Raw genomic sequence first — 25,501 nt, forward strand, 5'->3', positions numbered from 1 at the left:
AGAAGGCCATTCAGCGCAGTTCAGGGCACACTGCTGACATCATTTTGCAGTCCTAAAGCCAGGAGTAGGTCTAAAAGTGGATCAAAACAAAATGCATTTTTAATTCACTCTCATATTCCTATAATTAATAGACATTTTTAGTTGAGATTTCTGTTTCAATATGGAATGAAGCAGCTTGCATTGCATGGCTCAAGGGCCTGAATCCTGGCGGAGAATGCTTTTACCTCTAGAGTTTCACTTAGGGTCAAATGAGTAGAAACCTTACACCGTCAGTTAACATTTAACCACCGTGCAGCGGTTTCTGCTAAACGTTGGTACTACATCTGGAACTGCCCTGCGAGTGGTTTGAAAAGGCAGGAAAATTAACATGGGAAGGCTGTGGGGACTCTCACAAATGCTGAATTTGTACCGAGAGATAAATGTGCCTGCAGGTGATTGATTCATTTCCCTGTAGTTAAAACAGTTCCCAAGTCCCTTCATAGACAAACACTTAAGCTTGGCACTGCAGGCCAACCAGGACCTGGCACCCACTACTCTCCATGGAAACGCCTATCCTACACCCTGGCACTTTCCTCTTCTCCAAGTTCTTGTTCGTGCCTTCCCGTGCACTTGGAGTCTTCCCTTAGCCACGGGTCACACCCTGTGCCCTAATGCAGCTCTGTAGGTTTTCTGGTAGAAAGGGCAGGGCTCAGCGACACTGTGACAGCACTCACTACGTCTTTGCCCTGTTCTTGGCAGTTACTAGGTAACTTCAAAAGATGGTTGTTGGGACGGCACCGTGGCTCAACAGGCTAATCCTCCGCCTTGCGGCGCCGGCACACCGGGTTCTAGTCCCGGTCGGGGCGCCAGATTCTGTCCCGGTTGCCCCTCTTCCAGGCCAGCTCTCTGCTATGGCCCGGGAAGGCAGTGGAGGATGGCCCAAGTGCTTGGGCCCTGTACCCGCATGGGAGACCAGGAGAAGCACCTGGCTCCTGCCTTCAGATCAGCACGGTGCGCTGGCCGCAGCGCACCGGCCGCGGAGGCCATTGGAGGGTGAACCAACAGCAAAGGAAGACCTTTCTCTCTGTTTCTCTCTCTCACTGTTCACTCTGCCTGTCAAAAAAAAAAAAAAAAAAAAAAAGAAGTTAAAAAAAAAAAAAGATGGTTGCATTAAACTCCCAGCTTAGTCTGAGAGTTAACCACGTACAACAGGTATTCAAAAGGTTTGATTACGATATTCACACTTAAAACATGCCATTTGCAGTCTTGCAAATAGCACCTCCTTTATATTGCACAATTTAAAATGATACATCTATTAGGACAATAAACAACTACAGACATACCAAAAACTTTCCTATTCCCTTTGAGGAAAATTAAAGGCTTAAGATTTCTAAAAAGACAGGCCGCCTGCACCCACGTGGGAGACTCAGAAGAAGTTCCTGGCTTTGGATCCCTCCAGCTCCAGCTGTTGCAGCTGCTTGGGGAGTGGCCAACTGGGGAGTGAACCAGCGGATGGAAGACCTCTCTCTCTCTGCCTCTGCCTCTCTGTAACTTTGCCTTTCAAATAAGTAAATACATCTTTAACAAAAGATTTCTAAAAAGAACACTGACAAAAAGTCATCAAACAGGGAATCTTTAAGTCCAAGAAGACGGTAGCTCCTGCGAGAACTCCTCAGTGAAGAAGACAGAGAAGTGCTCCAGGATCATAATTTTCCCCTTTTAAATGTCAAGAACAGCAAAAAGCAAACAGAACCTATCAAGTGTAAGATAATAGAAGAGATTTCCACTCATGGTTAATTACTGATGTTAGATTGGGGATCATTTTTAGGGCCAACATATTAGATGACATAATTTCTCTCAGTGCAAGAAAGCTATTACATGGCCCTTCAACAGGACACTCTGTACCTAGTGTATATTGAAACATTCTGAATATTGTATTATGATAATTTTTTGATAATTGAGGCTTTGCACATTAATTCAAAATTTTGAAGTTTCTTGAAGGGAAGATAGGTATCCCAAGAACTTTTGTATTCCTTGCCGAATCTTGTGCATATTGGATAATTACTGCTGTAATATAAGGGTTCTTTTGAAAAGCTTATGGAAAAATGGAATCAAAATTTCAAAACCTTTTGAAATCCATTTTTTTTTTCCTCCTAACAAGTGTTTTTGAGGAACTTTTTGTTTGAAGTACTCTCTGTGTGTATCTAAAATGCTTGAGGCAGGAGCATAGGGGAGGACAAAGGAGAGGCACCGTGGGTGTCTGGGATGGGGCAGGTACCTCCGCTGAGAGCCATTGCCCTGTCCTCGATGGGTCCTGAGGTGGCCAGGGACCGGCTGCTCCTTAGCATCACCCGCCCACCTCCTGTGTTTGCTGCAAGGATTGCAGGAATGACACAGGTAAGGGTTTCCTGGTTTCTGGTACAAGTGCTTAGTTCTTTCTGAATACGTATTTACTGAGTACTTACATTGACCATGTGCTTTTTAGGTGTTGGGAATTCCAAACAGAAGAGAGTAAAGTCCTTGCTCTCATGGAGCTCACAGTGTAGCGCCAGGTGGTAAACAAACTGAACTAGTCATATATGGCAGGTGGAAACCAATGGTGTGAAAAGTAAAAGGAGGGGAAGTGTGTGCGTGTGCACTCCACGCACGGCTTCATCCCAGGTGTTAAGGGAGGCGTTCTCTGGTGAGGCCAGAGAAAGTCAGGGAGCCCAGCTGGCAGATGGATGAGCAAGGGCATCCCTGGGAGCCCTGGAGGCCTGGGTGGGGAAGCTCGCTGGGCAAGTTCAAGGATCAGGAGGGGCCCAGGGGGCTAGAGCCCCGCGGGAAGGGCAGAGCAGGACTGGGCGGTCGGCAGGTTAGCAGCAGGTCGGGATCTGTAAACTCTGGGCTCTCTTCTGCACAGGGAAACCATGTGAGAGAGAAGCGACTAACCTACGTACATCCGAAAGGGTGACACACAGCAGCCACCATCAACTGCTGCAGCCCTAACGGCCTCCACACGGGCAGCGAATCCTGCCCATCACGCTTGTTTAACCTGGTTCAGTCGGATTCCCGCAAGCGGTTAAGCCAAATGCAACTGCAGCCTCTATGGGTTGAAAACGGGGGCACGTGGTCATACGGTTCAACCCGATTTATTGGATGGGGTCAGCGGAAAGGTTCCGAGTCCGCCAGGATTCCTCAGCTGCAGGCTCGCGTTTTCCACGACGTGAAATGGGGGTAACAGCATTACCGAAGCCATAGGTGTGCACTGACATTAAGGGAGATAGGGATACAGACCGGGCATCCACCCAGGACCTCAGGGCTAGTTACCTAGGCCAGCCGAGGAGGGGGAGACTCCCACCTTTCCTTTAGAGACCAAATGAGCAAGTCAGCACCCAGCAGCGTCCGTGAGGGTCGCGAGAGACAACAGCTTTTTGATCAAATCCACTAATCCCTGCCTTTATACAAACTCATCAATTAAACAGATAATTAGGCGAATATTCTAAGGCTCTTTAAACGGCTGTGGCTGTTGGGGAATTTAAACTACTCGAGTTAAATGATCTTAATGCGTCTACCACGCCAATCTCCTCTATCAAATTAATTTCAAAACACACTGTGTTCTCCACACGGGGACACTAAGAGCGCCCGGCCACCGGAGTGTCTGACCTTCGCTCGACGCCTTTAACGCAACCCGGACCCCCAAGTGCCCTCGGGATGCGGGTGAGGCCACACTTGACGGCGAGAAGCCCCGCGTTCAGGGTTCAGACGCGGCGAGCTCCGCGTGGCTCTCCCGGCCGCCACGCCGGCGCCGCACAGCTGGGTCTACACCGCGAGCTGACACGGTTCGCAGGCTCAGCGGCCGAGCCGGGCGCCCCGGGGACGCCGCGGCTGACGGGCCCCGAGCGCCCGGACGACACCGGCCCCTCGGCCCCGGCGCCGCTCCCCGGGCCCCGCGCGTTCTCGGGGTTCCGTCCCGGCAGATCGCGAGGAGCGGAGAGAACGGAGCCGACGGCGGCAGTGGTCACGCGTGGCCCCACCGGCGGCTGAGGCCGGGGCGGCGTCCCTTCGCGCCGCCCACGAGAGACCCCAGGGACTCGGCGGCGCTCAGACCGCGGGCCCGACGGCCGCGGGTGGGGGACCGGGGCGCCCCCCGCACGCCCGGCGACCCCGCTGCCGGCCCCGCCCCCACGCAGGCGCGCTCCGGGCCGCCCCTCCCCCGCCGCGCGCCCGCCGAGCTCGGCGGGGGCGGAGCGACCCCCGGGAGGGGCGTGGACGCCGGGCTGGACGCGCGCACGCGCGCTGCGGCCTCACAGCTACGTGTCGGGCCACGTGACGCCCACCCCAAAGTCCCCCGTGAAGCAACAGGACGTTAGAAAGATTTCTCTTCTGGGGGGGGTGGGTGGGGGTGGCGGCTGGGTGAGGCCGAAAGATTGGGTTCAAAAAAAACCGTAGTCACGGGCGGCCCCGGCGCGTCGTGGCGCGTCCCGCCGGGATTCCTGTCGCCGGCCGCGCCCGGGCCCGCATCCCGCCGCCCGCCCCTCCCACCCGCCAGCCCCGCACCCGCCCCTCCCCGTGGTCGCGCCCGCCCCGGGCGGCCGCCCCGTCCCGGCGTCCGGGCCCGCGCGCGGCCCCGCAGGCCCCGTCCCGCCGAGGGACTCGCGGGGGAGGCGGCACGGCCGCGGCCCGGGCCGAGGGGCGGCGGCGGCGGCGGCGGCGGCGGGAGGCGGGAGCGCGCCGGCCGGGCCCCGCCAACGGCCGCCCTGCGCGGCCCCGCCCGCCGCCCGCCCCCGGCCCTCCCCGCGCCGCCGCCCCTCCCCCCGCCGCCGCCGCCGCCGGCAGCGCCGCCTGAACTGAGGCGAACTCCGCCGCCAAGTGAGTGAGGAGGAGGAGGAGGAGAAGCAGGAGGAGGAGGAAGAGGAGGAGCGCAGTCAGAGCGCGGCGGCCGCGGCGGAGGCGCCTCGGCGGGGACCAGCCCGGAGAGACCCCGAGCCCGCGGCACAGCGGCGGCGGCGCTGAGCGGGCGCGACCGGCCCCGCGGACGAGCGAGCGGCGGCGGCCCGGCTGCTCCGCGTCCGCACTCGGCCCGCCGAGACCCGCCTCCCGCCCGCCGGCCTCGTGAGGGACGCGCCGAGCCGGGCGGCGGCGGCGGCGGCCGGGCGGAAAGTGCCTGCGGGGGGCGGGCGAGCGCGCGGGGCCGGCCGCCCCGGGGCTCGGCGCGGGAGCCGGAGCGGGAGCCGGCGCGGAGCGGGACGCCGAGTCCCGAGCGGCCGGCGGCCGGGGCTCGCCCCCGCCCCTCCCTCCTCTCCGGCGGCGGCGGCGGCGGCGGCGGCGGCGGGCGGAGTGAGCTGCGGAGCCTGGAATATGGTTGGGGAAATGGAAACGAAGGAGAAGCCGAAGCCCACCCCAGATTACCTGATGCAGCTGATGAACGATAAGAAGCTCATGAGCAGCCTGCCCAACTTCTGCGGGATCTTCAACCACCTCGAGCGGCTGCTGGACGAAGGTGAGCCGCCGCCCCGGCCCCGGCGGGCGACCCTCTCCCGGCTCGGGATGGTGGCGAGGGCGGGAAGGTCACGGCCGGGCGGGACCGCGCGCCCGGGGGACGGGAAGCCGGGGAAGGCGCACAAAGGAGGACCGGGCCGGGCCGGGCCGGGCCCGGCGGACCCGCCGGGCAGGACGCCCCCCGCTGGGCCGGGACTCCGCTCCCCCCCGCCGCCGGCGGCGCGCGAGTTTGAGCGCTGGGAGAGGCTCCGGCGACCCCCGCCGGCTCCTGTGGCTTCGGTGGTCCCGTTTCCGAAAAGCGGAGTGGGGCTGCGTAGGCCCGGGGGCCTCCCCGACCCTCCCCGAGAGGCAGCCCGGGCCGCGCCGCCAGCCGGGCGGACACGCGTGTCCCCGGCCCGCCCGCTCGGCCTCCCGGCGCCCCGTGCACACCCGCGGGGCGCACCCCGGCCGCGGGAGGCTTGGGTGGGCTCCGCGAGCGGGCGAGCCGCGCGGGGTTCCTGTGCGTCTGGAGTTGGGGTGGCCGTGTGAGTGCGGGGGGGGGGGGCAGCGGACCGAATGACAGCGGGAGCGCTCCTCGTCCTTTTGTTTGGGGGAAGCGAGAACTGTTAGGGAGTTCGACTGCACTTTTGGGGGGTGGAGCGCCAAGTCCCGCGATGACAGATGGGAGCGGAGTCCGGAGCCGGGCCCGGCCGCCCGCGCCGCCGCCGCCGCCTCGGCCGGGGGGAGTCGGGGCGCCGGGCAGGGCCGAGGAGCAGCCGGGCAAAAGTTTGCGGGGCCCGGAGCTCCGCGAGCAGGTGGACGCCGGCCGGCCGTGCGGCGCGGCGGGGGGCTCGGCCGCCCCGCGGAACCCGTGGGACCGCACCAAGTCCGGGAATGCCGTAGCGAGGAGTGTGTTTTCTGCTGAGCATCCCCGGAGAACTGTTTAAAGAAGCGGAAAGCTGTTCGCTGGGCCGGGGAGGAACAATAGGTTTTGGGTTTTTCAAAAGAACTTGGAGATTTTAAAAATAGAGCCGGGGGCCGGGAGCCCGCAGCTCCGGGGCTGGAATGTCAGTCAGGAACAAAAGGCCGGAAATGTCTGCGTGAGGAGGGACGCGCGCGGAGGAGCGCGGCCCTCGTGCCGCCTGCGGGTCGCGGCTCGCTCGTGCGGGCAGCGCCGGGTCCCCGCAGCCCGGGCGCGGGACCTGGCCGCCGCCGGGGCCGCAGATCTGCTCGCCCCGACTTGCACGGGAAAACCGGCTGTCTGTCCCTTTAAGGGGCCCTGCCTTTCCTATTTGTGTTGGCATTTGAAAGATTGTGGGAGGCTGAAAACTTTCTGGAATGTCACACACACACAAAAAATGCAGGAACTCTCAAATCGAGTATTTCCGAAAGTGAGCGCTAAGGGGCGCCAGTTATTATTTATTTCTAACCAAGGAAATGTTTGGAGCAAAAATACAGTCAGTCTGACCTGCGTTAAATTTAGTTGAAACTTAAATTACGTATTATCATTTTATGTAATTCTGTGTCCCTGAATGTTTACACGTATGGAATGCATTTTGTTTAAAATTATTGACATAACTATCATGGTTCCAGGATAGGACTTTCTGAATTTTCTCCCTGGAGTATTTTGGTGAAGTTATAGTAGTGTTAGTAGTAATTTCCAAAGATAGTGTTTCTTAAATGCATTTGTTAAGAAGGAATCTACGTAGTAGGTGTTAAAATGAAAATAGGCCTTGAGAGGATTTTGAGTTAATTAAAATTGCGTTTTTAAAAGTTGAATTCCGTCAGACAGCATTAGGAAATTATAAAATTGGAAATATTTTTACCTCATGTATACTATTTAAAAGCTAAGTAGCTTGAGTGTGAGTAATACTAAAAAAGTTTCCTATTGTGCCTTTTCACTGATCTAAAATCGCTAAATAATTTGGAGTTGGATTCCTGTTAAATTTCTAACCTTTGGCTTTAGTAGTAATTAATCTTTCAAACCGAGAAATTTCTGTCGTCATTATCTCTAAAATATTTGTTTATTCTGGTTGGTAATCGTAACTGTTTTGAGTTTGGAGAGTAGAAAATCCCTAGTTTAGGTTGATGATGTTCTAAAGATTTGTTTGTTTCCCCTTTAATGTGGCTTACTCCAGCTCCCTGTCTAGTTTTAGCCATTCCGACTGCTCGGTGGAAAGGGTGCTGCTGTATGGTAGTGGGGATGTTCAAAACAGACTGCATGATGTCCAGGAAACTTGATTGTTTTATCAGATCAGTACAAACCTGCAGGAAGAGGGGCTATTCCTTAGTATGGAATAAGCTGCTTCCTGTAATTGTTAGCCTTGTTATAAGCTCGATATGAGTTAAGAAAAATATCAGTTTTTTGAGTGCATTACGTTTTTTTTCCCTTGCCGAATGATTTAACTGTGAAATTTGGCAAATTGCACTTTAGCCCTTTGTAGCCTGTCGTTGTCCAAAATAAATTAATCGTGACTTTTGTTTGTGGATTGGAATTACTTTTCCTTTGTCCATGATGTTTGGCTGAAAAATTACTTAACTAGTTTCAAGTACAGCAGTAAATTCTACTTTATCGATTAGTTTATTGGAGTTCAGATATTTTACTAGCAGAGGTATTTGATTATTAAAAATTTTAAATGAGACCATTTAGGAATTTTGTTGCAAAGTGCTTTGCAATGTGCAGATTTGCTTTTAAGAATTTGCCTGTCAGTTTGAGAATTTTTATTTGTCCATGTAAAAATTCGGGAGTTAACAATGCTAGGTTTTCCTATTTACTTAAAACTTGAATGTGTTAGAAGGGGCATTTTGTTACATGTCAAGGTAACCTTTAGTCTATCTTCACAGATAGCTTTTCTAATTGTTTTTGTTTGGGCGAGTTGCCAGTTTTCCTGCCATGTTTCTTCAACTTTTTTTTTTTTTATTTTTATAAAGTTTGAATGTGTTCCAGGTTGGACCAGTCATATAAAAGACATAACTTAATAATTTCAAGCATAAGAATCTTTTATTGTAGAGATGATTACAGATAAAACGTGGGACTTAAACTGTTTTTATCTGAACCCTGAGAGACCACCCGTGGGAAAGAGCAGTTAGTACACAAAGTTTTCTTCTTAAAGAGCTTTCTTTGTTATGAAAATGAAACTTAACAGCAGTAGTTGAATGCAAACTCTTTTTTAAAAAATAAAGTTTTCTCATTCACAATCCAGAAAGTGAAGAGTAAAATAAATTGGACTTAAAACTCTAAAGCAGGAGAATAATGGAGAATGAGATTTTCGACAATCAGATTTCGGCTTTTCATTTTTTTGGGTGGAGAGGAGGCTAAAATTGATCTGAAAATAAAAATGTATAGTATGGTGAGGAAAAGAGAATCTAAGTCTTTGTTATGGATATCAGAAAACTTAGCATGTATGTGGCTCAAAAGTGAGCAAACGTTCTAAATTACTGACTTGAAAAATATAATTTTCTGATGGTTTTTTTAAAATAATTTTTTGACAGTTTAGTTTCTTTGCTTGTTTCCTTTCCCTTAAAAATGTGAGGGAAATTATTTTTATTGAGAACTTGCTTTATTAGTTAAATTTTTTCTTTAATAATGTCTCTACTTAACGCGTTCATTATTATACCCTCAGTTTTCTTTCAGTTTTTTTCCCCCAGATACCTTGCTCATTTACTAACGTTTCAGTTTAAAAATTATATGACTTGGTATTGAGAAAACTCTGGCTGTATAGACTTCTTAGTTTTAACTTTCTGTCTGAAGAAGCAATGTTGACAGTAATCAATGACAGATTTTTACTTACGGTGAAGAAATTAATCTGTTCTTTAGGAGCTAAGATTTTGCTTTTGTACACAAGCCCTTTGAATTAGTTTTAATGAGAAGCTAGTATTTATATCAGCTCCTAGTTCCATTACTGTCTTTTTCTCCTCACCCAGGAGATGTCACCAGCTATATATGGCGATAATAGAAATGACCATTTGTATCATAGGTTATTTATTCAGCTTCCTTTCGCACTTTTTAAAGCTCAACTTCCCTGTGTATGGTAGATACTTCCTTTTAAATCTCTATCTGGCTTGTGTGGTCTATATTAGGATATGTAGCACAATTGAGTTTATTTTAAAATAGCTCTCTTTTCTCCATTTCATGTGAATACCTTTACTTAAATGAGTTGGAGAATACCAAGTTAAAATTAGTTAATTTGATTCTTTAAAATGCTTCATGCACGTTATATATGTGTTACTACTGCCTCAACTGTCACTGTTCTGGAGCTCCTTGGGTTTTCCATAAGAACAAGTGGTTTTTGGCTTTCTTTTTCAAGGGAAATAGATACTCTTAACGGGGAAAAAGTGAGTTATTTTAGAATACCTGACCTTTGACCTCAGTGCTCCTCTCTTAACCTTTTAACCTTACAAATGTAAGTTATTTCTTTTGTTTTTTGATTGGTGGATGGGTAGTAAGAGACTAAATTAAAAGTGTGATCCTAGGGGCAGCTTTTTAGAAACTGAATGTTACTGTGGTGTTAGTTCACTTGAGGACTCCATGTAACTAATAGAATTTGTTGGATTTGTTTGTTTGATGGTGCAGTTATAGGCAAAACTTTTCCTTCTGTCTCAGAGATGGAAAATGCTTTAATGTTGGTGAATTTTATTTGTTGATAACTTTAAGAGACAGCCCAAGGAGCCACTTTATATTATTGGCTTGTTGACCGTTGTGAAAATAGCTGAGAACCTATTTTAAGGACAAGGAATGGGGAGAGTGGGTGAGCCTATATTAGTCAGAATTGTGTATCAATTTTTTTATTACATGATTGCCAGGGCTTCATTATTTCAATGATTCTTCCTTTACTGACATTAAGACAGTTCAGTGTGAATTTTGAGAGCAATAATGTGTCTTTCACACAGTGAGAACTTCTAAGGAATGCTTTTAAAAATCGGCATTTTGATTTGGGAACCCCAGATAGCTAGATTATCTGATTATTTGTGTAATTTTCATAAAGATTTTTATTTATTTATTTGAGAGGTACAGTATAGATCGTGAGAGGGAGAGACAGAGAGAAGGGTCTTTCATCTGCTGGTTCATTCTCCAAATGGCCGAAATGGCTGAAGCTGGGCTAATCTGAAGCCAGGAAGGGGCTTCTTCCAGGTGTCCCACGCAGGTGCTGGGGCCCAAGCACTTGGGCCATCTTGTACTGCTTTCCCAGGCCATAGCAGAGAGCTAGATTGGAAGAGGAGCAGCTGGGACTCGAACTGGTGCTCATGGGATGCTGGTGCCCCAGGCGGAGGATTAACCTGCGCCACGGCGCCGACCCCTCCTGTAATATTTTTACAGTATTATTTTCACTTAACTTCAGAAAGCCAAAAATAGCATTAAACTTTTGATAATGAATACAGTTAGCATTGTTAGTATGACTGTGCTAAGAAATTTGTCCTATAACTGTAACCTCAGTGGGTGCTAGTCATACTTCCTGTGTGGTTGGTCATCATACTTAATGTTGGGATAACATTATCTGTTCTGCTCTTTGGATAAATTGCTGAAGTGCCCGCTTCGGCCATGCCCTGCATGCACTCTCAGAGGTGTGAGGAGTGCTGACAGTATCAGTGATCAGTATGGGATGAGAGCATGTGTTTTTTTTTTTTTTTAATTTTTAACAGACTTTGAATTTTTTTTCTTTAATTTTTAAAGATTTACTTAATTATTTAAGAGGGAGAGACATTTCTTCCATTGGTTGGTTCACTCCCCAAATGACCAGTGGCCAGACTGGTCTGTGCCAAAGCCTGGACTATTGGGAGCCAGAAGCTTCTTCCAGGTCTCCCATGTGGGTTGCAGGCCATTCTCCACTGCTTTCCCGGGCCATTAGCAGAGAACTGGATTAGAAGTGGAGCAGCTGGGACTGCAAATTGTGCCTATATAGGATGCTGGTGTCACAGGCTGAGGCTTACCCTGCTTTGCCACAATGCCAACCCCAGCATGGAGTTGTGTAATGACTGGTGGTAGTTTTGGGCTTTTAGAGAAAAAAGGTACATTTATTTTTTCTTAAAAGTGACTTTTAGAAATCTCGTAATTTTATTTGTGGTACTTCCCTTCAGGGTGTGTAATCATAATTTTACTGTACTGCTATTGACACTAATGAAAATTAGATAGAATTGCTTCAGTTAAGTATATAGCCCTTATACCAAAATATATCAGTCTAACAGAGGAAAACGATTAGTCTCTTTTTTTTTTTTGACAGAGTGGATAGTGAGAGACAGACAGAGAGAAAGGTCTTCCTTTTTGCCGCTGGTTCACCCTCCAATGGCCGCTGTGGCCGGCACATCTCGCTGATCCGAAGGCAGGAGCCAGGTGTTTCTCCTGGTCTCCCATGTGGGTGCAGGGCCCAAGGACTTGGGCCATACTCCACTGCTTTCCCAGGCCATAGCAGAGAGCTGGCCTGGAAGAGGGGCAACCGGGACAGAATCCGGCGCCCGGACCAGGACTAGAACCTGGTGTGCCGGCGCCGCAGGGCGGAGGATTAGCCTATTGAGCTGTGGCGCTGGCCTAGGATTAGTCTTTCATCTCCACCCTTGGGAGTTTTGTCATTTACAGAATTTTTAGGTAAACCTTGTTTCTTGTCAGTTTCTTGTGTAAGTCTCTTCTCTATGTAAAGCACAATAAATAGGAAAGATTCTTTGTCCCTAAGTCATGTTTTGGTGTGTTCAGGATAGATAAAGGACCATTTGATTATTTTAGTGTTGTTGAAAACTAAGTATAATCATATGTGTCAGTTTGTCATTTTACCCAAATCGCATTTTTAAAAATACAGGTGTGTCTTTAAGCTAATTTGAACAATGTCATTTCTTGGAAGATTGGTAAGTTAGAACTTTCAGTTAACAGACAACTTAGCTCATTTCTTTTTCTTTTTTCCTTTTTGACAGGCAGAGTTAGAGACAGAAAGAAAGGTCTTCCTTTTCTGTTGGTTCACCCCCCAAGTGGCCGCTATGGCCGGTGCTGCGCCAATCCAAAGCCAGGAGCCAGGCGCTTCTTCCTGGTCTCCCATGTGTGTGCAGGGCCCAAGCACTTGGGCCATCCTCCACTGCCTTCCCGGGCCACAGCGGAGAGCTGGACTGGAAGAGGAACAATGGGGACTAGAACCTGGGGTGCCGGCGCCGCAGGTGGAGGATTAGCCAAGTAAGCCGCGGCGCCGGCCAACTTAGCTCATTTCTAAAAGAAATCTAATCTGCTTTAGCAGTTATAGTGTTTAAAAGTTTGTGATGAATTTTAAAATATTAGCTTGCAGAAGATCAGTGATTTAACTGGGATTCTTTAAGTAATGACTGAATTTGAGGTTTTTACTGTTTCTTCAGTTTCTTGAAGCAGAAGCTCTAGTTTGAAAATGGAGCCAACCTATCAAGGCTAACAAGCATTTTGTTTATGTTCATAATGGTGCTTCATTTATTAATTCTAAACCTGTATTTGGTGAAATGCATGCATTTCCTGCAACTTTTTAATCACATTATTTATGACTGGCAGAATTTGTCACAGTGAGAAGTCTTTGAGCCTTTTTGGAGATACTGAAATGCCAGAAAAAAAAATTTAATTTATTTAGGTTTGTAAAGTGGTCCCGTATTTTGGCCATGTCCAAGGCAGGATCATATATGTGAACATAAATGTGTTTACAAAGGGAGATAGACAATGAATGTGATTGGCTTGGAATCTGAGTATTAGAACTAGTGAATTTCCAGATAAGTAATGTTTTTGAAATAATGAAATAGAGGGTACTTTAAAAGGTTCATGAGAGGGGCTGGCGCAGTGGCACAGCAGGTAAAGCTGCTGCCTGCAGTGCTGGCATCCCTTATGGGCCCCAGTTCGAGTCCTGGCTGTTCCACATCTGATCCAGCTCCCTCCTAATGTGCCTGGGAAAGCAGTGGAAGATAATCCAAAGTCCTTGGGCCCCTGCACCCACCTGGGAGACCCGAAAGAAGCTCCTGGCTCTTGGCTTTGGCCCTGTCTGTGTTTCTGTAACTCTGCCTTTCAAATAAATAAAACTTTTTAAAAAAGAAAAAAAAAATCAGGAGAATGTAAATAAAAGATAAGACTATTTTGGTGTAAAAGATTTTGAAATCTGTATACAGGGTTTTCATAATATGCATTTTCCATGAACTTTTTGAAGGCCTTTCATATCTAGTTGGCCCAGGATTGAAAAGGTATTGAGCGGGGCCAGGGCTGTGGTGCAGTGGGAGTCCCGGCTGCTCCACTTACGATCCAACTCTCTGTTATGGCCTGGGAAGGCAGTAAAAGATGGCCCAAGTTCTTGGGCCCCTGTTTTGGTGTGGGAGACCCAGAAGAAGCTCTTGGGTCCTGGCTTCTGATCAGCTCAGCTCTGTCCATTGCAGTCATTTGGGGAGTGAACCAGCGGATGGAAGACCTCTCTCCCTGTGTGCCTCTCTCTGTAACTCTGTCTTTCAAATAAATCTTTTCTTTTAAATAATTATTTTATTTATTTGAAAGAGTTACAGAGAAAGGTGGAGACAGAGAGAAAGGTCTTCCATCCGCTGATTCACTCCCCAGATGGCCGCAGTGGTGGGAGCTGCACCGATCCAAAGCCAGGGGCCAGGAGCTTCTTTCGGGTTTCCCACATGGGTGCAGGGGCCCAAGGACTTGGGCCATCTTTTACTGCTATCCCAGGCCATAGCAGAGAGCTGGATCGGAAGAGGAGCAGCTGAGACTAGAACCGGCACCCATATGGGATGCTGGTACTTCAGGCCAGGGCTTTAATCTGCTGTGCCACAGCACTGGCCCCTAAATAAATCTTTAATTAAAAGAAAAGAAAAGAAAAGATTGAGCTGTAGGTAAATACCTTGCTTTTGACTCTGAGGCAAGCTAGATATTGTCAAGACTGGGCAGGATCACTTGGTGGATATCAAATTACTGGGAGTCCTTGGCTTTTAAGTTAGTTTTAGAACTTGAAATATATAGGAAAAACTAAACAAAAATACAGATTCATTACATCCTAATAATAAAATTAGGAAAATGAACACAATTTTTAAAATCTTGAAATGCAAAGCATTTTTTTTTATTGCAGTTGCTTGTAGGGAAAGTTGGAGTAACACTAAAGAATCCTTCATGTTATTTCAGAGGTAGAAGGTACCTGAGAGTCAACAGGTGCAGAGACTAAGGTCTGGAGAGGCTATGACTTGAGTATATTACAAGCTAAGGTTTGAGCAGAGCTAGTAGAGCGAGTACTTCCTTCTAATCACTCCATTAAATGGAACTGGAGGCCAAAAACCCAGAATATTTCTGTATGCTGGAAAACTATTGTTGCCTCAACTTTTGAGCATGAAGATGAAAAAGCAAGTGTGGTATTCTGTTATTGAACTTGAGCAGATGTTGATCAGATTCTTGTAGCTAGAATAATGAATTTTTTATTGTAAAAACAATCTTTGAGAGGCTACAACTGAGAAAGTAAAGGCAGCTAATTCACTCAAACTTCTTTTTTGTTAACCAAAAGATAGAGCCTCAGGTCTTTAAATATTGTGGTGCAAATAAATTCAGTTTGTTGCTGTTACTACTTTTAAATATCCACTCAATAGGAAACAGCATTTCTGAAAGATTTAATATGGAGGCTTAATATTGCCAAATGTTTCAACTCAAGAAATGTACATTGCCATCAGTTTTGGATCAGCAGGAGGTGAACAACTCAATGATCTGTCAGGTAGATGATCAAAGAGCAACCAAACACCTGGATTGGGTGTAACCATTACAACCCTATTACCAGTGCCAGCATGTGGAAGGTGGATGAGTGCGTCTTTCAAGTAAATTGAAACAACTTAAGTGTACTTAAGTGTGGTACAAGTTGTGTTCCTTTTGTTTTACATGGTAAGTGGATACATTTTTTTAAAGAAAAAATAAAAATTTCCAACCCAGGACAAACAAAAATTATTAAGAAATTGACTGCACTTCATCTTGTACTCTTGTTGCTTCTGCCACCGTTATTGGCAATTATACATTGTTAGGACAGATGTTCAGGTGTTAACTCCATATGTGTGTATGCACATGTACATGCATGAGCCAACAGAAATGAGTTGTATTTTCTGTGAATATGCTAATAAGACCATGTAGTGAAGTGGTAAGAATTCTTTGGGTATACTCAAATAACTGATTTAATGATGACTGCAATTAATCAGTTGGTTTTATCTTGGACAAGATATCTAGCATCTCTGAACCTCCGCCCTTCCATTATAAATGCCCTCCCAACCTCAAAAGTAAACATTCTGGGGCTGAAGAGTACTATATGAAAAATAGCTACCTATACTGTAGGGTAGCAGGAGCATCTAATGTCTCAATATTTTAAGGTTATGAGAGGATGAACAATTACATAAGCAGAGTAGCTTCTAGAGAATGAGAAACAAAAAGGGGGAAAGGTAATTGCTTTATCCTTGTGGATGTTGGCTGTTGTGCTCAAGAATCACTGATTACCAGCACAGTGATAGTTTGGAATAGGTCACTGTGGCTGAAATACTTAGTAAAGTTTTTGGAGAAGTGGAGCTTGAGTTGCTATTAAAGGTTGGTAGGATTTTTTTTTTTTTTTTTGACAGGCAGAGTGGATAGTGATAGAGAGAAAGGTCTTCCTTTGTTTTTTTTTTTTGTTTGTTTGTTTGTTTTTTGCCGTTGGTTCACCCTCCAATGGTCGCTGTGGCCGGCACATCTCGCTGATCCGAAGCCAGGAGCCAGGTGCTTCTTCTGGTCTCCCATGCGGGTGCAGGGCCAAGCACTTGGGCCATCCTCCACTGCCTTCCCAGGCCATAGCAGAGAGCTGGCCTGGAAGAGGGGCAACTGGGATAGAATCCGGCGCCCCAACTGGGACTAGAACCCGGTGTGCCGGCGCCGCAAGGCAGAGGATTAGCCTGTTAAGCCACGGCGCCGGCCGGTTGGTAGGATTTAATGAAGTGAATGGCAAGCTGGATAGAATTCTAATAAAGGGATGGGGAACCTTTTTTCTGCCAACAGCTGTTTGTTTATTTATAACATCATTCACATGCCATAGAAAATGATCAACTTTAAAAATTAACCTGCTGTAGTTTTATTGAATTTCCAGTCCTGTCTGTGGTTACCTTGGCAGGGCCAGAGGAAAGGGTTTCACAGATCGTACATGGCCCATGGGCCTGACGTGCCCCACTCCTGTTCTAGGAGAAGGGAAGGGTAAGCAGTTAGCAAAATGATGGAGACTGCAAGACTTGCTCAGGAAAGGTGTATAGATTTGGTTGGAATGAAGACATGTATTACATGGTCGTGTCATAATGAACTTTCTGGTAAGCTAACAAAATATATAGGATTGATGGGCTAAAGGATTAACCAAGTGAGCCACGGTGCCGGCCCCCTTCTGTGATAGTTACGAGAATTGAAACTCTTGGTTTAGAGAGTTTTTGGAATTCTTGAATTAGTTTAACTCGAGGGAAAAGTTTGACCCAGTGTCACTGATCTGGTGACTGTGTCTGTTATCAAGTGCAGTGAAAACCTTCTGAGCACTTTATTCATCATTCATTTTACTTTTACTTATATTTTTGTGTTGATTATTTTAACCCGTTAGCCAACCTTTTGACATTCCATCTCTGTGTATCTCTTTAAAGTCAGCATTTTCCCTCACTGTGACATCATTCTGAATAAAAGGATTTTCCATGTGGGCGGCAGGTGCCCAAACTCCTGGGCCATCTTCTACTGCTTTCCCAGAAGTATCATCAGGGGAGCTGGGTTGGACATGTAGTAGCTGGGACTCCACCCACCTGGCGTCAATGCCAGCCCATCTTAAAAAAATTTTTTTTGTCTTCTTTGAAAGGCAGAAACAGATCATCCATCCACTGGTTTATTCCCTACGTGGCCACAACGCTAGGGCTGGATCAGGAGCCAAGAACTCAATCCAGATTTCCCCCTTTGGGCCCTTACCTGCTGTCTCCAAGGAAGCTGAATTGGAAACAGGAGGTGGGGCTTGAATCAAGCTCTCTGAAACAGCAGACTTGAATTTAGCTGCTGAACATGTTCTTTGTGGTCAGGATGACTTGACTTGCAGGCTGCTTTTTGTGGATGGAACTACACAGTATCAGTGTTATAGTTGGTGATTTGATTTTTATATTTACAATTACATTTTAGCATTACTGTAGATTTTATAATCCTGTTTTTTTCCTTGCCACACTAAACTATGATTTAAGTAATTACATCATCATCAGGAACCACCTACAATTTCACAGTGCTGGCCCTAAAATTATATTTCTAAGTAGTTGCAAAATCTCTACTGCAAACCTTTGTCTTTAAGGATTTTTGATAGTAAGGAACTTGTGTTCCAGCAGATGGGGATATCAGTACATACACAAAAAAAGCATTTAGTGAATAAGTTTAGAGATAACCCTTTTGACAGAATTGGAAATTATTTTTCTTTCAATTGGGGGGGAATAGTTGCTCAGGAATATGATGGAAATGGCAGTTAGCTGAATTTAGTGCTTGGGAGTGGGGTCTGAATAAATGGAGATACTTCTCTTTAAAGAATTTGTCTTTTTTAAGAGACCCTATGTTGGTATGTTGACTATATTAAAATAACTGATTTAGGAAATTGAATTTTCTGAAACAGTTTCAGCTTTTACAGCTGAGTTGTTGGAATGATTTCTGTTTGTTTTGGTGGGGGACTAAGTCACATACATCAAAAAGGTATTCTAGGGCTGGCACCCCTGCTCACTAGGCTAATCCTCTGCCTGCGGCGCCGGCACACCAGTTCTAGTCCCAGTCGGGGCGCTGGATTCTGTCCCGGTTGCCCCTCTTCCAGGCCAGCTCTCTGCTATGGCCTGGGAAGGCAGTGCAGGATGGCCCAAGTGCTTGGGCCCTGCACCCGCATGGGAGACCAGGAGAAGCTCCTGGCTTCGGATCAGCGAGGTGCACTGGCCGCAGCGGCCATTGGGGAGTGAACCAACGGAAAAAGGAAGACCTTTCTCTCTGTCTCTCTCTCACTATCCACTCTGCCTGTCAAAAAAAAAAAAAAAAAAAAAGTATTCTTTTCTACATTATCGGTGCAATTCTGAGTCAGGCAACTGATGTTTATATAAGTCAGAAAAATGTGTGTCATAGTTTACTATTACATCTTGTATGAAGAGAAAGTTCAGGGATCCTGGTTTTATTATTGCAATAAAAAATTATCGGCAGTAAAAAGATAATCTTATCTCACTTTATTATAGTTTATAGCATTATAACGGTCCTTGTTAGTTTTTTTAGTTAGGCAAATATATATTTTACTTTAAAATGTACCTTGCAGTTGTTGAAGAGATAATTTATTTTTAAGATCCTTTATAGTGTATGTTTTGGTTAATAATTCATTGAAATTATATTTTTTAGTTATATTGAGCTTTTTTTTTTTTTGACAGGCAGAGTTAGAGAGGTAGAAAGGTCTTCCCTTCATTGGTTCACCCCCCAAATGGCCGCTGTGGCCGGTGCTGCGCCGATCCGAAGCCAGGAGCCTCTTCCCGGTCTCCCATGTGGGTGCAGGACCCAAGCACCTGGGCCATCCTCCACTGCCTTCCTGGGCCACAGCAGAGAGCTGGACTGGAAGAGGAGCAATTGGGACAGAATCCGGTGCCCCAACTGGGACTAGAACTGGAGTGCCGGTGCCGCAGGCGGAGGGTTAGCCTAGTGAGCCTTGGCGCCGGCTGAGCTTTTTTTTTTTTTTTTTTTTAATTAAACTACCAAGGCAGTTGTAAAATACTTTTTTTCCTTTCAGTCACTTGAATTAAACTCTATACATGAGGGAAGAGTTTACTTTGTTTTTTTTTTTTTTTTTTGTAGAGAGCCAGGAAGGAGGAGATCTCCTGTGGTACTTTTATAGAACTGATAGTAATCTGTGTTTTCCTTTTCCCCTTACACAGTTCTTTTTTTCTGTTTTGTTCTTAGACTGTAGAGAACTGAGTATCCGAACATTTTCAGGTCATTTTTGGTGATTGCATGATTGTGGCCACATTCAGTCCTCAGGAGTGGTGGTGCAAGGGTAGAGAGGTATCATATAGCACCTTGTTTTTGAACCTCAGTGGGGTTACTACTTTGCCAGGAAAGTTATGACTGACCAATTTTACATATACATTTTAAAGATTTTTTTCTTATAGTTCGTGAGTATATTAGAAGCTTGCATTTCATTCTGCTACTAATCATTACAAATTGTTAAAAAGGAAGTAGATACACTAGACACTTCGATTTTATTTTAAAAAGTTTTATGTGTTTCAAAGGCAGAGACACAGATGAGGTTGGGCAGAGGCAAGTGGGAGGGAAGGGGGTATCATCCTCCTATCTGCATGTTCACTTCCTGAATTTCTTTTTTTTAAATTTCTTAAAGATTTATTTTACCGATTTGAAAGAGTTACAGTGAGAGAGAGAGAGGTCTTCCTTCCGATGGTTCACTTCCCAGATGGCTGCAACGGCCTGAGCTGAGCTGATCCAGAGCCAGGAGCCAAGAGCTTCTTCCAGATCTCCCACGTGGGTGCAGGGGCCCAAGGACTTGGGCCATCCTCCACTGCTTTCCCAGGCCATAGCAGAGAGCTGGATCAGAAGAGGAGCAGCCGGGACTAGAACCGGCACCCACATGGGATGCCGCTGCTTCAGGCCAGGGCATCAACCTGCTGCGCCACAGTGCTGGCCCCTCACTTCCTGAATTTCCACAGCAGCTGGCCTGCCTTGGGAGGCAGGCAGGAGCCACTGGAGGAGCAGTGACCCAACTTTTTGAGCCATCACTTGCTTCCTGTCAGGCTGTGCATCAGCAGAAATCTGGAATTGCCAGAGGAGAGCAAGACTTACATACAGGCCCTCTGACATGGGATACAGGCATCCTGCAGAGTGTCTACAAACAGCTGTGCTAATGCCTGCCTTCATTACTCATTTTTATAAAAAGACTTAGTAGCTATTGTAACTGGCCCTAGGAATACCAACTCTTTTTTCATTACAATGCAGTTAATCTGAAACCAGCATTTAGGCTGCTTTGCAGTAGAAACTGATTATTATAATCCAACATGATTTTCAGTTGCATATTTCACATTAAGTTTTAATGATTTAACATGTAGTTGAATCTTTTTATCCTAATTCACCAATATTTGAGTGCATACTATCCGTGGATGCTGTGAGGGATGCATCAAAGGTTCAAATGTATTTTGTATCTTCGAGTTGCATTGGTACTTGGTAGATAATATGAAATGTATTACAAGGTAATGAAAACAGAGGGCTGTAGACTAATGCTAAGGAGGTCCCATTACGCTGGGATATTATGGAATGTTTGAAAAGAGGTAGAATTTCACTTGATTCTTGAAGGACAGACAGGATTTAAGTGCAGAAAAGGTAAGCTACTGGTGTTACAGCCAGTGTCCTTGGATGTGAGGACATCTTGCATGGAGAAGTAAAATGAACACCTAGTCTCTCTAGACAGCCCGTTTGATAATGGGGGATTCATTTAATGCTTTTCCTTTTCTTTCCTTTAGGTGTCCCTCCCTGCCCCACCCACCTTGTTTGATCTGCCTCCATGTTTCTTATTTTAGCCCAGGTTTTCGTGCCTTTAGTCTGTATGGGTATTAAGTTACAGTGTGGCATATTAATGTGATATACTGCTATGGTTCTGCTGTCTTTCTCTTCCCTTTGTTTCAGATTTTTCTTTGACTCACTTTTTAAAAAATTTTCTTTTGGAGTGCTTTATTTTACTGCTTAACTTTTGTTATTTCTGTATGCTTACTTTGGTCTATTCCTTCTTTCTTTCAGTGCATTTGGATTTTACATAACTCCTTGTTTTGAGATCATGTGTGTCAGTGTGTGTGTGTGTGTGTGTTGGTGATTGTATGGTTTTAGGAATAAATCGGGTACATGGTGGAGGAAGAGGTTTATCTGGCCTAGGAAAGCAGTGGAGGATGGACCAAGTGCTTGGGACCCTGTACCCGCATGGGAGACCAGGAGGATGCACCTTGTTCCTGGCTTCGGATTGTCGCAGTCCGTTGAGGCCATCTAGGGAGTGAACCAACAGAAAAAGGAAGACCTTTCTCTCTGTCTCTCTCTCTCACTGTCTATAACTGCCTGTCAAATAAATAAAAAAATCTTTAAAAAAAAAAAAAGATGCAGTGATACGGTAGTTGTATAATCAGTAACCAATTGAGTTTTTTCCTGTGAACTTACATTTTAACTTAGGAATATTGGATGCTTTCTTTCCTGTCTTCTTATAGTTGTCATTTAGTCATATCATAGAGTGAAGATTTAATGCTTTATTGTTCATAGCAGCCTTAGAAAAAGGAAAGTGCAAGGTGATTGGTATGGTAACATTTCATGTGGAAAGCCCAAAGGATTTTTGTGGGGAAAAAAAAAAAAAGCTACATTTTTTTTAATAGAAAACTTTTATTTAATATAAATTTCAAAAGTACAGCTTTTGGATTATAGCGGTCCTCCCCCCATCACCACCCTCCCACTCGCAAACCATTCCATCTCCTACTCCATCTCCCATCCCATTCTTCGTTAAGATTCATTTTTAATTATCTTTCGATACAGAAGATCAACTATACTAAGTAAAGATTTCAATAGTTTGCACCTACACAGACACACAAAGTATAAAGTACTGTTTGAAGATTAATTTTACTTCTTTTTTATTTTTAATTTTTTTTTTTTGACAGGCAGAGTGGATAGTGAGAGAGACAGAGAGAAAGGTCTTCCTTTTTGCCATTGGTTCACCCTCCAATGGCCGCTGTGGCCGGCACATCTCGCTGATCAGAAGCCAGGAGCTAGGTGCTTCTCCTGGTCTCCCATGCGGGTGCACGGCCCAAGCACTTGGGCCATCCTCCACTGCACTCCCGAGCCATAGCAGAGAGCTGGCCTGGAAGAGGGGCAACCGGGATAGAATCCAGCGCCCCGACCGGGACTAGAACCCGGTGTGCTGGCGCCGCAAGGTGGAGGATTAGCCTGTTAAGCCATGGCACCGGCCGTACTTTTTATTTTTTTGACAGGCAGAGTAGACAGAGAGAGACAGAGAGAAAGGTCTTCCTTTTTATGTTGGTTCACTCCCCAGTGGCCGCTGCGGCTGGCGCACCACGCTGATCTGAAGCCGGGAGCCAGGTGCTTCTCCTCGTCTCCCATGTGGTTGCAGGGCCCAAGGACTTGGGCCATCCTCCACTGCTTTCCCGGGCCACAGCAGAGAGCTGGCCTGGAAGAGGAGCAACCAGGACAGAATCCAGCGCCCCGTCTGGGAATAGAACCCGGTGTGCCAGCGCCACAGTGGGAGGATTAGCCTATTGAGTCGCAGCACCGGCCAGTTTTACTGTTAATTCTCATAGCACAACACATTAAGGACAAAAGTCTTACAGGTGGAGCAAGTGCACAGTGACTCCTGTTGTTGATTTAACAATTGACACTCTTATTTATGACATCAGTAATCACCCGAGGCTCTTGTCATGAGCTGCCAAGGCTATGGAAACCTCTTGAGTTCACAAACTCCGACTTTATTTAGACAAGGCCATAGTCAAAGTGGAAGTTCTCTCCTCCCTTCAGAGAAAGGTACCTACTTCTTTGATGGCCCCTTCTTTCCACTGTGATCTCACTCACAGAGATCTTTCATTTAGGTCATAATTTTTTTCACCAGTGTCTTGACTTTCCATGCCTGCAAAACTCTCATGGGCTTTTTAGCCAGATCTGAACGCCTTAAGGGCTGATTCTGAGGCCAGAGTGCTGTTTAGGGCGTTTGTCTATGAGTCCACTGTGTATCCCGCTTCCCATGTTGGTTCGTTCTCCCATTTTTAATTCTATCAATTTTTATTAGCAGACACTGGTCTTATTTATGTGATCCCTTTGACACTTAATCCTGTTTTTATGATCAGATATGAACTTAAACTGATCATTTTAAAAAGTTGTGTTTTTTTTTTTTTAAAAGTTTTTATTATTTGAGAGGTAGAGTTATAGACAGTGAGAGGGAGAAACAGAAAGGTCTTCGATTCACTGGTTCACTCTCCAAATGGCTGCAACAGCTGGAGCTGGGCTGATCCGAAGCCAGGAAGACGCTTCTTCCAGGTCTCTCACACGGGTGCAGGAGTCCAAGCTCTTGGACCATCTTCTACTGCTTTCCCAGGCCATAGCAAAGAGCTGGTTTGGAAGAGGAGCAGCCGGAACTAGAACAGGCCTCCTATTATATGGTATGCCTGTGCTGCAGGCAGAGGATTAACCTACTGCACCATGGCGCTGGCCCCAAAAGTTGTATTCTTTTTTGAAGAAAAATTTTCCTAATTCTGAGATTTTAAGGCTGGAATGGATCTTAGGAATAAGATCCTCATCAGCTTCATTATATATGTAATGTGTTTTTTTTTTTTTTTCCAGAGGAGGGGAAAACATTTTACAGGTTAGAAACTTGGTTCAAGAATGGTATCTTTCTTTCATAGGAGCCATATGAAAGAAAGATATCTAAGTTTCACCATTAGCAAGTGAAAATACTTTTGGATTCCTCTAAGGAGAATTGTCATGACTGATGATTTGTGCCATGTAGCTGCCTTCTGATAGGAGTATTCTTAATTATTGTAAGTGCTGTTTCATTGCTTGAAATGTCTACTCTTGGAATATTTTTAAACTTTTCCTCTAAGTAGGAATAAAATTGAGCATCTAATTTTCTTTTAGCTGATGTTGAACTAGAGACAAGGTTCTCCTGGGTTCATGGGAATCTCTGGTAGCATTTTCCAGCAGGCTGAATCCAGATCTGGGAATATTTCAGTGTGTGTTAGCATAGAGGTTTCGCTGTCCATGTTTTACATAATATCAGTAATTTAAAATCTGGTTGGAGTAGGCTTTTCATTCCCCCACTACTTTATACATTAGGTAAAATTTACCTTAGAATAATGTGATAGAGGTGTATAAGGTAAAGATATAGGAAAAGGAGAAACTCCTTGGTGTCTTCTGGTGTCTCAGTCAAGTTTTGTGCCCTGGCTGGATTGGTACTTAGACACGGTGATGTTGATGTTTGCTCCAGGGGTTGGAGCTCACAGGCTGGGACAAAGTTGTGAAGGGGTGATTTGAGGAGAGATGTCCAACAACACTTTTTGTTCTTTCACAAAATACCATATAAGAAGGAAAGTGAATAGAGAGAATGATAGTGATTAGAGAAGATCAAGTAGGATCTGAATTAGAAGATTCTAGGTCTGTTTTTAAGCTATAGGAACATTGAATTAATTTTCATGGAAGTAAGGGACATGAGGATGTTTTTATTTTTCACATTTCCTTTTCATATGAATTAAACTATTATTGCTGGAGATTTTTGTTGAAGTGTTTAAAGTGAATGTCATAGCACTGCTTTCTTGGTACATAACTGCCGATGTACGGTCAGATTTGAGTATTAAACTGTTACTTTGTGGATGAATGAAAGTGTTGGAGCAGTTTAAGAGGATCCTCAATTGGAGGTCTTTGATTTTGTGACTCTGAAGTCTTTAATTTTTGATGTTATTAACTAGCAAGAACATATATCTTGACAGTATAAATAGAAACCAGAAAAGATAGCATATATCTGAAACTTTCTAAATGCTTTAAAGAGAAATATTTTGTTATGAGCTAGAATATGTAACATATTTTTATATAACTAAATAACAAAGTTTCATGATGTAAAGTTTCTCTGTATTCCTTACAATGCAGTATAGTATTACTATGTTCTACTTTATTCAAAAAAATTCCAGTTGTGACTAGTGGAGTTTTAGCAAAGCGGATGTTGATGCTTTTTATATAATTTTCAACAATTTTCCTCCCAGCATTTTAGTGGGTACTGGGAATACAGAAATTAATAATAGTCTAGTCCTTAAGGGGCCATACAGTAAGATGGAGCGAGAAATGAAAATAGAAAATACAGTGCTTTCTTGACTGTGACAGAAAGCTTAAGACGGAAGTGCCTCATCGCAATCTAGCCGCGAGAGGAAAACTTCCAGGGCAGACATCATATCCTCTGGCAGTTCTTCTCATGATAGGCTTAACCTAATGTGGAATTTAGGTCTCTGCTTTTCCCTTGTAAATTTGGAAACAAGTTTACTTGAAGAGAAAAGATTTGGGTTTTTGTCTTTTTTTAAAGATTTATTTATTTATCTG

At 45.6% G+C, this 25,501-nt stretch overlaps 1 protein-coding gene across 6 annotated transcripts in view; it reads left to right on the plus strand.

Moving 5' to 3' along the window:
* Positions 1-5,260: 5,260 nt before the first annotated feature.
* The window catches only part of QKI (QKI, KH domain containing RNA binding), a 171,555-nt gene continuing 151,314 nt past the window's right edge, over positions 5,261-25,501 (plus strand). For 4 of the 6 annotated variants that reach the window (XM_062187017.1, XM_062187018.1, XM_062187020.1 and 1 more), the window contains exon 1: positions 5,262-5,461. In XM_062187017.1, coding sequence (XP_062043001.1) covers positions 5,320-5,461 — 142 coding nt within the window. In that variant the 5' untranslated portion in view covers positions 5,262-5,319. Of the gene's footprint in view, positions 5,462-25,501 lie in introns of all 6 variants that reach the window. The other 2 variants (XM_062187021.1, XM_062187016.1) reach the window with 2 other exon arrangements.

The sequence above is a fragment of the Lepus europaeus genome, chromosome 3 (genome assembly GCF_033115175.1).
Source record: "Lepus europaeus isolate LE1 chromosome 3, mLepTim1.pri, whole genome shotgun sequence".
Classification (NCBI taxonomy): Eukaryota; Metazoa; Chordata; class Mammalia; order Lagomorpha; family Leporidae; genus Lepus; species Lepus europaeus.